The 14,925-nt window shown below is 48.0% G+C and overlaps 1 protein-coding gene across 1 annotated transcript; it reads left to right on the forward strand.

The window, feature by feature from the left end:
- Positions 1–529: 529 nt before the first annotated feature.
- PEX11B (peroxisomal biogenesis factor 11 beta) lies at positions 530–12,093 on the forward strand. The gene is made up of 4 exons (XM_050930886.1): positions 530–760; positions 8,536–8,651; positions 8,934–9,135; positions 10,499–12,093. Exons 1-4 carry the CDS (start codon positions 705–707, stop codon positions 10,863–10,865), a joined length of 741 nt encoding a protein of 246 aa, XP_050786843.1. The 5' UTR covers positions 530–704; the 3' UTR covers positions 10,866–12,093.
- The last annotated feature ends 2,832 nt before the right edge of the window (positions 12,094–14,925 follow it).

A 14,925-nucleotide genomic window follows, 5' to 3' on the forward strand; every position in this document is an offset into this window, starting at 1 on the left:
TTCCCGGAAGTGGTTGTGTCCGTCTCGCCTGTGACCGGAGGGGACTTCAACGCCCCCTCCCCTCAGGAACGGAGCGACCCGTCCTCCTCCGTCCTCCCCCGGTTTAGACTCCTGTACTAGAAGGCCGAGGGTAGGGGGCCCCCAGGCGCCCCCCCCGCCCCCGGCGGAGCTGCACCGGGAGGCGCCAGGTGGAGGGGCCCCAGGCGGGAGACCTGGAGACCCCAGGCGGAGCCTTTCCCCCGGCCCAGGCGGAGCTGCACCGGGAGGCCCCAGGCGGAGCTGCTCCAGGAGACCCAAGGCGGAGCCCCCGCTGCCCCCGGCAGAGCTGCACGGGGAGGCGCCAGGTGGAGGGGCCCCAGGCGGAGCCTCTTCCCCGCCCCCCCCCCCCCCCCAGGGCGGAGCTGCACCGGGAGGCCCCAGGCGGAGGTCCCGCTGCCCCCGGCAGAGCTGCACCGGGAGGCGCCAGGTGGAGGGGCCCCAGGGCGGAGCTGCACCGGGAGGCCCCAGGCGGAGCCTCTTCCCCGCCCCCCCGCCCCCCCCCCCCCCCCAGGGCGGAGCTGCACCGGGAGGCCCCAGGCGGAGGGGCGCCAGGCGGGGTGCTCCGGAAGGAGCCGAGGAGGAGGGGGAGGACCCTGTAATCAGCTCACCTAGGAAGGCACGAAGACCTTTTGCCCGGCTGTGCCTGGAGGAGTGGCACCAGCACCATGGATTTCTGGGTGCAGTTCAGTGCCCAGAGCCAAGCCAAGGAGCGGGTTTTCAGGTGCGTATCAGCCCAGCAAAATATGTGGGGGAAATCTGGGGCCTAACAAGCCAAGGTTTGCCGGTGAGTAGCAGGTTGGCCCCTGCGCCAGAGGGAAGGGATTGAGGTGACCTCAGGATGAATCTGTGCCCAGAGTTGCTGGCTTTGTTGGATCATCCCGGGAATGGTACCTAAATTCAATTGCCAGGGTCTATGAAATTCCATTGTGACATCAGTGTCCAAACAGTTACCTGTTGCAGCAAATGTGCCACTAGCATTAGGCCTGGTCTGCAGTTAAAGGTGTTGCTGCCATACCTGTATCAGGAGTGTGTGGGGGGAAATCGCACCCTGAACCCACCTAACTATGCCAGCAAAAGACTCTGTGTAGATTTAGTTACAGTGGCAAAAAAGTCCTTTTGGGTATGCCTACGCAGCCTGCAGCAGCGAGCCTCCCAGCCACGATCAACAGACGTGAGGTTGTGGGGTGGTGGTGCTAGGACTCTGAAACACTGTGTAGACCATGCTTTGTAGTTGCATCTCAGGCTCTGAAGCCTAGGGGTGAGGGTGGGCTTCAGAGCCCATGCTCCATCCTGTCAGCACAGCTATTTTCAGAGTGCTGGTGTGAACTTCTCACACGTGAGTCTGTTGATCTGGGCTGGAAAGCTCCCTGTTGCAAGCTGCATAGACGTTCCCTTTGTCAGTGCAGCTTGTTTCATTCAGGAAACTAGTATAAACTATACTAGCAAATGATCTTCTTTGCCAGTGTAAGTTATGTTTCCAGTAGGAAGGTTAGCCAGCAAACCCTTTCTAGCGTAGAGAAGTCATCAGTCCCTGCGGAATCCTAATCACTTGCTGTTTTTGTTGGCTCACCAGAACGATTGGCTTCTGCCTTCTTTCTCCAACCCTTGTGATTTTCATGGATTTTGCAGGGTGACTAAGAAGCCCAGAAATATTTTCAGGGTTGAGGTTTGTGCGGGACAGAGGCAAACTTGCCTGTATGATGATCAACGGGTGTCTTGGGAATTTGGCCAGGCCAATAGTCCTGTCTAAGGACTTGTCTGCACAAAAAGTTGTTACCACTTTAACTGTTCTAGTATGGTAAACATATACAACCACTGTAGTGTGGGCACAGTTACACCAATATAGCTTATGGGAAGGGAAATAAGCTAGAAATAAGTTATACTAGCATAAGGCACCTTTAAAAAAGTGTAACTGCATCCTCTCTGGGGATTGTCCCGATATAACTTCCTGTTTAAAAACCACACTCTTAACCAACAATTATACTGGTACAACAATCTGTGTGTTGACCAGGCCTAAGTCTGGTTTTCCCAATGCCCATGGCATCTTATGGTTAATGTCCCAGGGAATGGTCATGTGCCAAATTATTCTCTGGGCTTGTGGGAAAGACTTTCCTTCTTGACTCCCAGCTTGTGCCCTGAAGAATGAGACTCAATAGATGAAATTTTACTATAGCAACAAATCTTTGAGATTGGTACCTAATATTTAAAAAAAGAAACTTGAGCTATTTGTCGGGGGCGGGGGGGGAAGGCAACAAAACAACCAAACCTACAGGAGTGTTGCTAAACCTGTTCAGGCTGGCAACCCCTTATTTGAAATCCCCTTATATTGACAATAAAAATAAGTGTAAAAAATGTATAGTGTTAAGTCTGTGTAATTGATTTATGTGTGTTTTGAGAGGCTGAGAATATTTGCCTGTGAAGGGGAGGTTAGTGGGGAAATGAGATTTGCTTTGCTTTAGACTGTAATGACACTTTTTCAGTGCCTCGCCATCTCCCTGATTGTCTTTTGCCTCTCTCCCGACTGAGAAACACTTCCCTACAGTATCAAGTTCCATTGGCTGATCTTTTTTTATGCCATGTATATTTCTGTTTGTCTATTTTAAATGTGTTGCTTTAAAGTTTTCAGTGTCTCTTTGGTCTTGTAATCCTGCAAAATACCTTTGCTGGGCAATAGTTATGTTATATAATGCACCTCTGTTAGATTTCCCCTCCTATACAGGCCAAATAATCCTATTTTTCCGTAATGTCATGTTCTTCTATTACCTTGTAATGAACTGGTTAAGCAGTATATAGAGAAGGCCAGGGAATAGCAAGCCCTGTAAGTAAACAGCAGGAAGCTATGTTTTCCTGCCTGGAAGCGGCATTGGTCTTACATATCCCCTTGTAAACTCTTGTCCCAGCCTAGAGAGAGGTTGAATGCTTAGAGGATTTCTGTGCTTGTGAAATCTGTTCACCAGTCGTGCTTTTCCCGATGTTCTGGACAACTTGGGCTTTCATTTTTTTAAGAAAAGTTTCCATAATCATTGTGGGGTTAGATTTAAATTCTGGTAATTAATAAGAAGCATTTTTTTCCCCAATGGGGCAGGCAAGTTTTGAGATATGTGGGCTTTTTCAGCCAGCCAGAGATGAGAAATGTTTAAAAGTTTATTCTTTTTCTTGGTAGCTTGTTTTGACTTGTATTCTGTGGCAAATCGAAGGAGGGTGAAGCTTTATGGTGCATTTGGGGCAGAGACTGTCTTTTTTTTTTTTTTTTTTTTTTTTTGTTCTGTTTTGTACGCTCCTAGCAGCATGGGATCCATGTCCATGGCTGTAGCTCCTAGGTGCTACTGAATTGCAAATAATAAATATTATTTATTACAGCTTGACAAATACTCAGCAAAGTTTCCCGTTAGTCACTAGAAAAAGCAGTGTGTGCTGGATCAGACCCCTGTAGGGGAACTGCTGTCAAGATAATTATGTAGTTTTAAACAGATTCTCTTCTTACATTATTAATAGCACCAATTCTGTGACTAGTTTAGTCTCCTGATAAACAATGGAAAACTTCTTGGGCCACCAAAGAGGAAAAACAAGCCTAACCTCCATGTCTAAATCAAACAGAATCAGTTTGATGGACACCAGTTTATGTGGCAGAAAAGCCTCTAGATTAGGAAAAAGCTATGTAGGGTGTTTTGGGGAAAAGTGTGTGTGTGTGGTCTAATAAAAGGAGTATAGAATGGGGAATTAGGCCACCTGATTTCTGTTCACAGTTCCATGAGGGAATGTTGGCTAGTAGTTAGAACTGAGGACTGGGTGCCAGGACTCCTGGGTTCTATTCCTGACATCAGTGATTTCTTGCAGTTTCTTAACTGTATCGTGCCTCAGTTTCCCCTTGTGTAAAATAGGGATAATACCCATCAGGATGTTGTAATGCTTTACTGTAAAGTGCTTTGGGATTGGTGGGTAGAAAGGTGCTCTTAAAGGAGGAGAATTAGCTCGTGCAAACTAGTATCTCAGAAAGATTATTTGTTTTGAATGCTGGGTGGGGATGAAAACCATGAAGAAGACACTTTGATAATCCCCTCTGAACAAATGACTAATAAACCCTTAAGTCCAAGGCATTGAAACACTTGTTTTTGCTTTGCTATGAAGTTAGTTGGCAGCTTCTGGCTTGCACAGGATCTGACATCAGAGTTTTCAGTGCCACATGGTTGTGATGCAGATACCTTCCAGAAGCAGGTTACTCCTGCATGAAGCAGATGTTCAAGGACCTAAAATTTCTGATTTCATCGATTTCAGGATTTCGTAGTTTCCAAGGCCAGAAGGGACCATTGTGATCATTTTGTCTGACCTCCTGTATAACACAGGCCTTAGAACGTCCCCAAAATAATTCCTGATTTGCTTTGTTCAGTCCCAGAGCTGGGCTAAAAAATCATTGCTAGACCCAGGAGACAGAGACAAATTTAAAGGTATGATGAGCTATTGGGTCTAGAGACCATTGGGTTTTCTTCTGGAGAGCTGGGATTCTTAACTTTCCAGTGGTTGTGGTATTAATATTTTATTTCTTTTAGAGTAGCACCTACTCGCCCCAACCAAGATCCAGACTCCGTAGTGCCAGGCGTTGTGCATGCAGACAAGACACAGAGTGGGAGGAGAAACGAGCAGGAGAGGGGAAGTGACTTGCCCCGGGGTCAGTGGAAAAGTTGGGAATAAAACCCAGGTCTTTTGGCTTCCAGCCCAGGACTTTATCCACTAAACCACACCAGGTCTCAGTGGTATATAGAGTGTCAGCTCCTAACTTGGACAGTTTGAGCTACGCTGCAAAGTAGGGTGCTCCACACAGGAGCAATGAGCCTGATCACAAGGAACCCAGTGGAACAGGTTAAACTAGTTTCACTGTCCAATAAACTTCTTATTTGTGTCACACAGCACTTAAATGCCCAATCTAAGACCAGGGTTCCATTGTGAGGTGTGCTATACAAATGAGTAAAGACAGTCTCTGCAGCAGAGAGCACAGTCAAGGGTTGTGATAAGATGCAGCTGGTGGAAAAAGCAGACAAAGTGAGTGTGATGGGAGAATGGGGTTAGTGAAGAAATCTAGCATGAAGCAACTTTTGTTGTATTGTTTTAATAATCTACGGCAGGTGTTCTCACAGTCAAAGTGCGAAGTGTCTCCAGTATTGCTAACTCCAGTGTTGAAAAATGACGAGCCTGGTCCCTGCAAAATTATGAACTTGTCATAGAAATCATGAGTTTTAAGGGGGAAAAATTGGTTCTTTTTATTTGCTATCTGGTTTTCTGAGCCTTTAAAGCTAGAAACTTCCTTTTTATTTTAAATTTTAAGCTGAGATTCTCCCGTAATCCCAAGACTCCTGGAGCTGGAACTTGAAGGAATATAGCAAAAACCATAAGGCTGGCAAAACATTCATGAGAGTTGGCAACCTTGTCACTCCTCCCTCTGCAAGCATGCCTCGATCCTGCTTTTCCACAAAGTGATGTCCTGTTTCCATGACCCACGTGGGTCCTTGGCCTTTGCAGGTTTGGGCCAGATCCTGAGACCTGCAGCATTAAAGTCCCTGGGAGTTGGGGCGCTCAGTCTCCTTTTCATATCAAACCTTGTTCCTGTACTCACAATGAGGCCATTATTTGTGAGACACTCTCATTTCACTTTGATCTAATATTGAGTTGCTTCCATAATGTTTTGTCCTCCTCCCTTGAATTCTCCATGAACGTACACATTTTTCCCTGTCTAACGCAAGCATGATCAGCAGGCATGTTACATATTGTTCCTGGCTTTGCTTGCTTGTATTCAGGTGATGTTTATCTGCTTGAAGTGTTTCCAATTGCTCTGCCTCCCTCCTCACCCCCTCCAGCTCCAGCCTCATCTGGTTCCTCTTCCTTAAGCAGCCCCTTGGAATCACATGATTTGAACAGGAGAAACCTCATTGTCAGAAGATGCAGGGGAGGGGATCCTCTCATTTTCTCTCCTGAACCCTATTTAGGTTTGTTCCCTCAAACCTGTTGCAGCTGCATTCCTTCCTGCTGAACATGGCTGGGTCTGGGATCTTCCTAGGTTCATTTTAGGAGTGACAACTCATGACCACAACTGGCACTAATGGACCCCCTTCTCAGCAGAGAGGCTGGGAACTGAATTGATTATGGAGATTAGACATTGCTGCCCAGGGTGGAATTGAGGCTCGTTGGTGGGAGAAGGGACAACCTGAGCTTTTTCTGGGGATTAACAGCAGATCAAATCATGGATATCGATGTGACACATTCTGAGAGGACTGAATTCGTTCGGAAGAGCAGTTCAGGATCAGGCAGTAATGTTTTAAAGCTAGGCTAGGGGAGGTAACATTTTCCAGCCAAAAGTTTTACAAGGAGACAATCTGTAGAAGTCCGCTGAGATTTTATCAGCGTCTTCAGTGTGTCTTTGCATCATTCCCATGTGCAGTGTTTGATCAAATGCGTCTCAGAACCTATTTCTAATTTTTGTTATTCAAAAACCATTTTGTGTCTGTTAGGTGTTGTGAGGGCAGTTCACACTGTGGTATCTAAGCTCCAGGACAGATCTTCCATAGGCATAAAAACGATCTCATGATGGCACAACTTTCCCCAGTCCTACTTCATTGACATTTATTATCTAGGTTAAAAATATGTTGGCTTTACGCAGAGATGAAAGTGTCAGATCTGCAATTTCATACCAAGCCGGATGGTGAAACGAGGCTGTTTATTAAGAAGTCACATGCGCTGAAGTTTGCTAAGAATCTCCTATTTTTTCCGCATACTGAAAGTTAAGCATATGATTTGTGTTCTGATTTGTGTGCCCTTCCCAGAAGAGTAGGGGAAGGACATCCAGAGGCATGACAGTACCCATGAAATGTTTAGCAAATGCTCATGCGAAATGTTTCGCTTGCTAATGTAAAGGTAATACAAATAAATAATAATATAGGAGCTAGCATAATGGGGCCCTGATTTGGATCCCGAGGTTCCACTGCGATATGACTAAAAATAATTAACTGCTTCCCAACCACAGAATTAAGTGGTAATTTGGGCCCTTCATGGGCTATTAGAATGATCAGGGGAATGGAAAACCAGTCTTACAAGGGGAGACTAAAAGAGCTTGGCTTTTTTAGCTTAACAAAACCGAGGCTGAGGGGGGGATATGGTTGTGCTCTCTAAATGCAGCCCAGGGAGGAAAAAGAGCTATCTAAGCTAAAGGACAGTGTCGGCGCAAGAATGAACAGGGATGAACTGGCCAGGAATATAGGCTGGGAATGAGATTTCTCACCAGCAGAAGAGTAAAGTTCTGGAGCAGCCTCTCAGTAGGAGTTGTGGGGGCAGACAACCTCTAAGCAGTTTGAAAATGGAGCTTGATCAGTTTCTGAACGGGATGGGATGAGGGGGTTGGCTGTGATAGCACGCACTGGATGCAAGGACCCAGGAGTCTCTTTCAGTCCTAGGCCTGTATTCCTAAATTAGGCCTTTCTATCCCCTAGTTAGCCCCCTAAATAAGTGGCCTGCTTTCCAGAGGTGTTGAAAACCCACATGTCCTATGGAAATCATTGCATTGCAGGTGCTTAACTGCACTGAAAATCAGCCCACTTAGGACGTGATACAGTGAGACACTTAAACACCGGCTTCACTGGAACAACTCCCATGCGTTAAGTACCTTGCCGAATCAGGGTCTTATTTAGGTGCCTAACTGAGGCTCCCAAACTTGAAAAATTTGACCTCAAAATTGAAAGCCAGGGAAGGGGAGAGGGGAGGGAATTTACCCCTCTCCTCTAGGAAAGAAAATAAGTTGGAAGCTATTGAGTCTAGAGAGAGTTCTGCTTCGCTCCAGGAACTATCTTCTTAGCAGAACCGAAACCAGTCCCGTCAGCTGGGTCCAGAAACTGGCCCATGTTGGGTCATTTGAAAAGCCCTGTAAATGCTATCCAAAGATGTGCAGCTGCAATGGGAAAGCATTAAATATTCAGAGCATGTACATTCTGCATGGCAGGGAGTGGGAAGGTCCCAGGCAGACTTAGTTAGCCATGAGATCCTTTATGCTTTTATTTTTAACGTAAACTCTTCTGGGTCTAACAAGTTTTAGATGAATTAAGCTAGTTGGACTTGTGTGTGTTGGGTTTTGTAGGGCTGGGAGGCGAGCTATTCTCCTCGTTGGTTAGTCACTGGATGTAGGGTAGAAATGGTAAGCTTTACATGCCATTGAAGGGACCACTTTCTAAAGCGGCCTGTGGCCAACTTATGGAACTCCATGCTGCAGGAATTTCCTGACCAGTAATATTGGTAATTGAATTTCATACTTCAGTATGATGATAGTTGCAGGGGTCAGGAAGAAATCTCTCTCTTCCCTGCCCTGGGCAGTACTCCATAGATAGCCAACCAGGGTTGGAGGAAGAGGGTGTTTCATCTTCCACTGGTGGAGGCAGGAGGCTGGGCTTGCTGGACTGATCCATTAAGGCAGATCCTGTCTCGCTAGGTGCAGTTCCTATACTCGGTTGTCTCTTTCAGAGCCGCTCAGTATGCCTGCACTCTGCTTGGCTACACGCTGCAGAAGAATGGAGTGAGCGCTGATTTCCTCACCAGGATCAAACAGCTGGAGGCTCACATGAGTCTGGGGCGCAAGCGTAAGTGAAATCATCTTCTCAAGGGGATGTAATGGGAGGCTTCCAGGGTCTCTGAACAAGAAAAACCGAGTTCTTCTTACCTCGCTAATTACCTTTGTTTGTAGTTTTGTGTCACGGTGCTGGATGGGGGTGGTCTGTGGCCCTGCAGTTTGGCGTGGAAGGCTGGAGGGATGTCAGTTATCCCAGATCCCTGTCCCATTTGGCATCAGTGACATGCTTAGTAGTGACATAACAGCAGGGAGTGTCTGGCCGACTCTTCATTCGACCCGCTTGATGTTCCAGTGTTCCGGCTGGGGAACTCGGCGGATGCCCTGGAGTCGGCAAAGCGAGCCATCCACCTGTCGGATGTGGTCTTGCGCTTCTGCGTCACCGTCAGCAACCTGAACCGAGCGATGTACTTCGCCTGCGACAACATCCTGTGGGCGGGGAAGTCGGGCCTCCTCCCTCACATGGACCAGGAAAAGTGGAGCCAGCGGTCCTTCAGGTGAGGCTGGGCTAGTGCTGTTTACTTTTCCTGGTAAGGGATGATCCTGCCTGGTGAGTGGGGTGGGGGGAGTTTCCAACAAATCCTTGCGAATGATAGCTGTGCTGCAACAGAAATAAAACTGCCTTTTCCCTGGTCCCTATCGCTTTCCATCCCAAAGCACCTTTCTAACCTTGCGTACAGGAATCACTTTGGCCAGTGTGGAACTGCAACCACCTCTGGGGTGGACCGGGGGCATGGTTCAACAGCCCGCAGCAGCTCTGTGCCGCAGCTCATTGAAGCATAGCCATAGAAATTCCTTGAAGTGCTAGAAGGCAGAATATAAAGACCTACTTTTGAATTTGCATAAGGCAATGGAGTTAGCATCCTTACGCTTGCAAGAAAAAGTGGCCAGGGCTCTTTATTAGCAGCAATGATAATATTTAACACAGCAGATTGCGTCTGCAGATCTCAGGGCTGCACAGAAGTGGGTGAGTCTCATTTTCTGTGCTTTTATACACGAGGAAGCTGAGACACAGAGCAGCTCACCTTTCCCCTCCCCTCACCAGCACACAGCAAGGTTGTGGCAGCACTGGGAATAGAACCACACCCCAGCTGCAGTAATGTAGCCTTAGAGGAGCACCCTGTGCTTACAATCATAGAAGATCAGGGTTGGAAGGGACCTCAAGAGGTATCTAGTCCAACCCCCTGCTCAAAGCAGGACCAACCCCAATGAAATCATCCTGGCCAGGGCTTTGTCAAGCCTGACCTTAAAAACCTCTGAGGAAGGAGATGCCACCACCTCCCTAGGGAACCCATTCCAGTGCTTTATCCTCCCCCTAGTGAAATAGTGTTTCCTAATAGCCAACCTAAACCTCCCCCACTGCAGCTTGAGACCATTGCTCCTTGTTCTGTCATCTGCCGCCACTGAGATCAGCCGATCTCCATCCTCTCTGGAACCCCCCTTCAGGTAGTTGAAGGCTGCTATCAAATCCCCCCTCACTCTTCTCTTCTGCAGACTAAATAAGCCCAGTTCCCTCAATCTCTCCTTGTAAGTCATGTGCCCCAGCCCCCTGATCGTTTTTTTTTGCCGTCCGCTGGACTATCTCCAATTTGTCCACATCCCTTCTGTAGCCGGGGGACCAAAACTGGGTGCAATACTGCAAGTGTGGCCTCACCAGTGTCGAATAGAGGGGAATAATCACTTCCTTCAATCTGCTGACAATGCCCCTACTAATACAGCCCAATATGCCGTTAGCCTTCTTGGCAATGAGGGCACATTGCTGACTCATAACTCTTGTTGGAGTCCGTGGGAGTTTCATCCCTTAGTAGACAGTAAATATTAGCTGATAAACCCTCTCTCCTTCCCCCTTCTTTCTTTCAGATATTACTTCTTTGCTCTGATCCTGAACCTAAGCCGGGATGCCTACGAGATCCGGCTCCTGATGGAGCGTGAGATGTGCGGGAAGCGTCCAAAGGGCAGCGAGACCAGGCACGCGCTCCGAGCAGACAGCAGTCTCCAGCAGCTGGTGCTGAGGCTGAAAGTCCAGCTCCACCTTCTTGTGCACGTGCTGAGGAGCAACCCTCCTCTGCTTGTGGACGTGGTGAAAAACGCCTGCGATATCTTCATCCCGCTGGACAAGCTGGGGCTGTACAAGACCAACCCAGGCTTTGTGGGGCTGTGTGGCCTTACCTCCTCCATCCTCTCTATCCTCACCATCGTTCACCCTTGGCTCAAACTTAAACCTTAACTGGGAGGACTGGCTGGTTGGTAGAGGGATGTGGAGCCTTCGCCTTTGTTACCGGTTCGAGGCCAGCCCAGGATGTTAGGGGCCCAAGGTTGCTACCATCCAGTGGCTGGTATGCAATGAATTTCAGGGGCGGAGGCTCGATACTATGATAGGACAAGTGTTCGCGGTCCGCCACCAGAACTGATGCTAATTCACAGCCTTAGCCAGAGATTGGATGAACCGTGGAGACTGAGCTCCCCTCTTGTCCCTACAGGTGTTCCGTGCCTCAGTTTCCCCACCTGTAAAGCCAGGAGGTAGCAAGTAGGGGAGGAGGCCTTTGTAGCTGCTGCCCGTGTACTACTTGGTCTATGGATACAGAGTTTACTTTGGTCTCCACGGCTGTCCATCTGGCACGTGGAAGTCCCGTTTTAAATATAACCCTTGAAGTACTGTGAGTAACAAGCACCTGGAGTTTGTGGCTAGAGACTCCTGAGGTGGATTGCTGAGCCCCAGTTTATTAGCATGCCAGGTAACTTTGAAGGGTGCCGGGGAAGCTCGCAGAGTAGCAGCACTTAACGGTGATGACATGACATGGCATGTCTTTGTGTGCGCTGGCAGAGTGCAGGCTGCAGTGTTCCCAGCTCTTCCTGTTGATGCAGTCCCCAGTTCTGACACCCCTGCAAACCGTGGATTTTCTTGCTGCCCCAGCAGCAACATTAGGTTAGGTTTGATGGTAGGAAAACGAAGGTAAACAGCAATATTCAGTCTCTCCTCTTACCTTTCCTATCTGTTTCAGTCTGGCTCTATTTTTCCATTGTTTATAAAGCACGTAGGGACGTTCAGGCATGGAGCATGGTGACCTGTGAAAGCGGGTAGGTGAAACTGACATGATCCACACCAATTTGCAGCAATGGGTAGAGACTGTGAGATGAGGTGTGATCTCGGCGCAGGGACAGGACTGAGGACCCCGGTTCTGTTTTTTTTTTCTTCTGCCCTGAATGACTGTGGACCTTCATGTCTCTGTGCCTCGGTTTCCCCATCTGTAAAGTAGGAATAACACAGACCTACCCTCTTGTGCCTGCACTCCTGTTCACTCAGCTAGCCAAATGCTCACCCTGCTGTTTTTTAATGGCTTTTTTGGTGTACTTTAATAAACTGGAGAGGAGGAGAAAACAAATGGTGCAGTGCTAACTTTGAATGGAAATCTGTATTGAGATTGTTTTCGTAATAAACATATGTGCTGATCTGACCACTTTACAGGAGTTTATCAAGTTCTGTTTCTCTGTGCAAAGTCAGATCATCAACACTGCCCTCCAGACTGATGGCTGATCTTGCTGCAGAGAGATCTTTATCACCAATGATTGCATTTATATCTAAAGCCACTGCGTTCTTCGGTGATCCCTTGTAATTATGTATGTAGGGTAATGAGAATGATCTTGCTTGCGTTCTAAACTGTTGCGGGCTGTATGCATGGATGCCGTTAGGGATCAGTGCTCTTTTTCCATGCCTTCAGGACTCATCTGCATCCACCCACCCTGCCTTACAAGCATCCCAGAGCACTTTGTCTATTGCTGCATTAGGACTCACAACCCCTCTTTGGAGCATGTCTAATATCTCCCTTTTTACAGCTGAGAAACAGAGGCACAGAGAGGTGAAGTGACCCACCCAAGGGTAGACAAGTCACTGGCAGAGCCAGGAATTGAACCCAAATCTTCGTGACAGCGTGAGGATTCTGAGCTGGGTTTCCACCTGTGTAAATGGGTGGTGGTTCCCCAGTGGAGTTACGCTGACTTGCATCAGCTGAGAAGTTGGCCCGTTCTTTCCAACCCCCAGACATTAAAATCCCACTGATGCCTCATCACTACCTCGCAAAAGCTTCCACGGCGGGAGAATTCATGGTATTTTCTGTATAATTCCCTCCTTCTGCTTTGTATTGGTTGCTGGTAGTATTAATGTGAAGCCAAGCTCTCGGCTGCTTTGTTCCTCGCCTGAAGGCCCAGTCCTCTGCTGGTGGTATCCAGTCACATATTGCAGAGTGGGTTACCGTGCTTCCAACAGAGAATTTTGTCTTTGGTCAAGGCCTGAAGCAGCAGTAACATACAACTAACAAGGAACAAAGATCTCATTCACATGCAACCATGGTTAGCAATGAAAGAGAGGGACAAAATTGTCTTTAAATAGAACATTTTAAAGACACCCCTCTGCCCCCTCCTGGAACAGCAGCTTAAAATATCAGCACCATCAGTTAATGTTTCTGACTTAGCAGTGTCTGATGGTTTACTTTGATTTGTCCTGTAATTCTGTAGACGCAAAGTGCCTGGCTTCGATCAGAAAGGTGGATAGTGCAGTGGGTAGAGCACTAGCCCAGGACTCTGGGGAGCTAGGTTCAGTTCTCTGCTCTGACCCAGACGTCCTATGTGACCTTGGGCAAGTCACTTAGCCTCCCTGTGCCCCAGGTCCCCAGCAATACAAGTATCAGAGGGGGAGCCGTGTTAGTCTGGATCTGTAAAAGCGCAAAGAGTCCTGGGGCACCTTATAGACTAACAGACGTATTGGAGCATGAGCGTTCGTGGGTGAATACCCACTTGCATCTGACGAAGTAAGTATTCATCCACGAAAGCTCATGCTCCAATACGTCTGTTAGTCTATAAGGTGCCCCAGGACTCTTTACTGCTTTTACAGCAATACAAGGGGGCTGACAGCCCTGCCCTGCCTCCTTGAGTGGGGTGAGGAGAAATATGTTAGTGTTACAGACTAACACAGCTGCTACTCTGAATCCACAAAAAGAACAGGAGTACTTGTGGCACCTTAGAAACTAATAAATTCATTTCAGTATAAGCTTTCGTGGGCTACAGCTCACTTCTTCAGATGCATGCGTGATGCATGCATGCAATGATGTGTCTGAAGAAGTGAGCTGTAGCCTACGAAAGCTTATGCTGAAATGAATTTGTTAGTCTCTAAGGTGCCACAAGTACTCCTGTCCTTTTTATGTTAGAGTGTGAGGTGCTCAGATGGGAAATGGGCCAGGTAAGCATCTGAGATAGTCATGGTAGGGGTGTGCTAGCAGTCTTTAACCAGGGACCAGCCCAGCAAGCCTGTATGTTTCACAAACACAGTACTTGATACGTCTCCAACCTTGCCAGCTCTCTTGGATGAAGCTGGTTCAGTCCTTGAGACGGGAGTTTGTGTGTGCAAGACCTCGTGTGCCAACTACAACCCCACCAAAATCCCTGTGGCCAGAGCCTGCTAAGAGAGAGACCACTTCTTCAAGTCAGAGGGTTTGAGAACTTGCTCTCTGGCTATCATCATTTAATGAATGAATCAAGAGTAATTTGCTGAACCTGATTCTCATTGCCCTTCACACCACCCAGGCACTGTTGCACAGGGCCCTTAAAGTGGGTGTGAATGGCCTCCTTTACGGTGTTTATACGCAGCCGGAGCCCTGTAAAGGGGCCTTAAGGTTAAATGAGAATCCAGCCCAGTGTCTCTTTAAGGGTTTGGCTACACTTGCAGCTGTACAGCGCTGGGAGTTACAGCTGTCTTCATACAGCTGTGTAGGGAAAGCGCTGCAGTGTGGCCACACTGACAGCTACCAGCGCTGCAGTGTGGCCACCTTTGCAGCATTTGCAGCGCTGTTGGCAGTGGTGCATTGTGGGCAGCTATCCCAGCGTTTAAGTGGCTGCAACGTGCTTTTCAAAAGGGGGGGTGGAATAGAGTGTGACGGAGCGTGGAGGAGAGAGTGAGTGTGGATTTTTGGAGCCCACACTGTGTCAGCTCCCTGCCTTGCAAGTTCCGACCACTTTCCCCACCCCTCTCTCACTCACTCTTAATTGCAAATAGCCTTCAGACCAGATAAGCAGCTGCTCTGACGGACTCCCGCCCCCTGTTTCTCTCCTCAAGCAAACACTAGCTGTGGACATTCCCTGCCTGCCTCTGCTCCAGCAAACAATTGCTGTGTTTGTGTTTTAGATAAGCAGCTCCTGGAGCCCCTCCCGAGTTCACAACAAAACAAAGAGAGGCATCATAACAAAACAGCGTTCTTTAGTTAAAAGCATTATGGGAAGGTTCCAGAGGACAGTTA

This window comes from Gopherus flavomarginatus, chromosome 20, assembly GCF_025201925.1.
Source record: "Gopherus flavomarginatus isolate rGopFla2 chromosome 20, rGopFla2.mat.asm, whole genome shotgun sequence".
Classification (NCBI taxonomy): domain Eukaryota; kingdom Metazoa; phylum Chordata; order Testudines; family Testudinidae; genus Gopherus; species Gopherus flavomarginatus.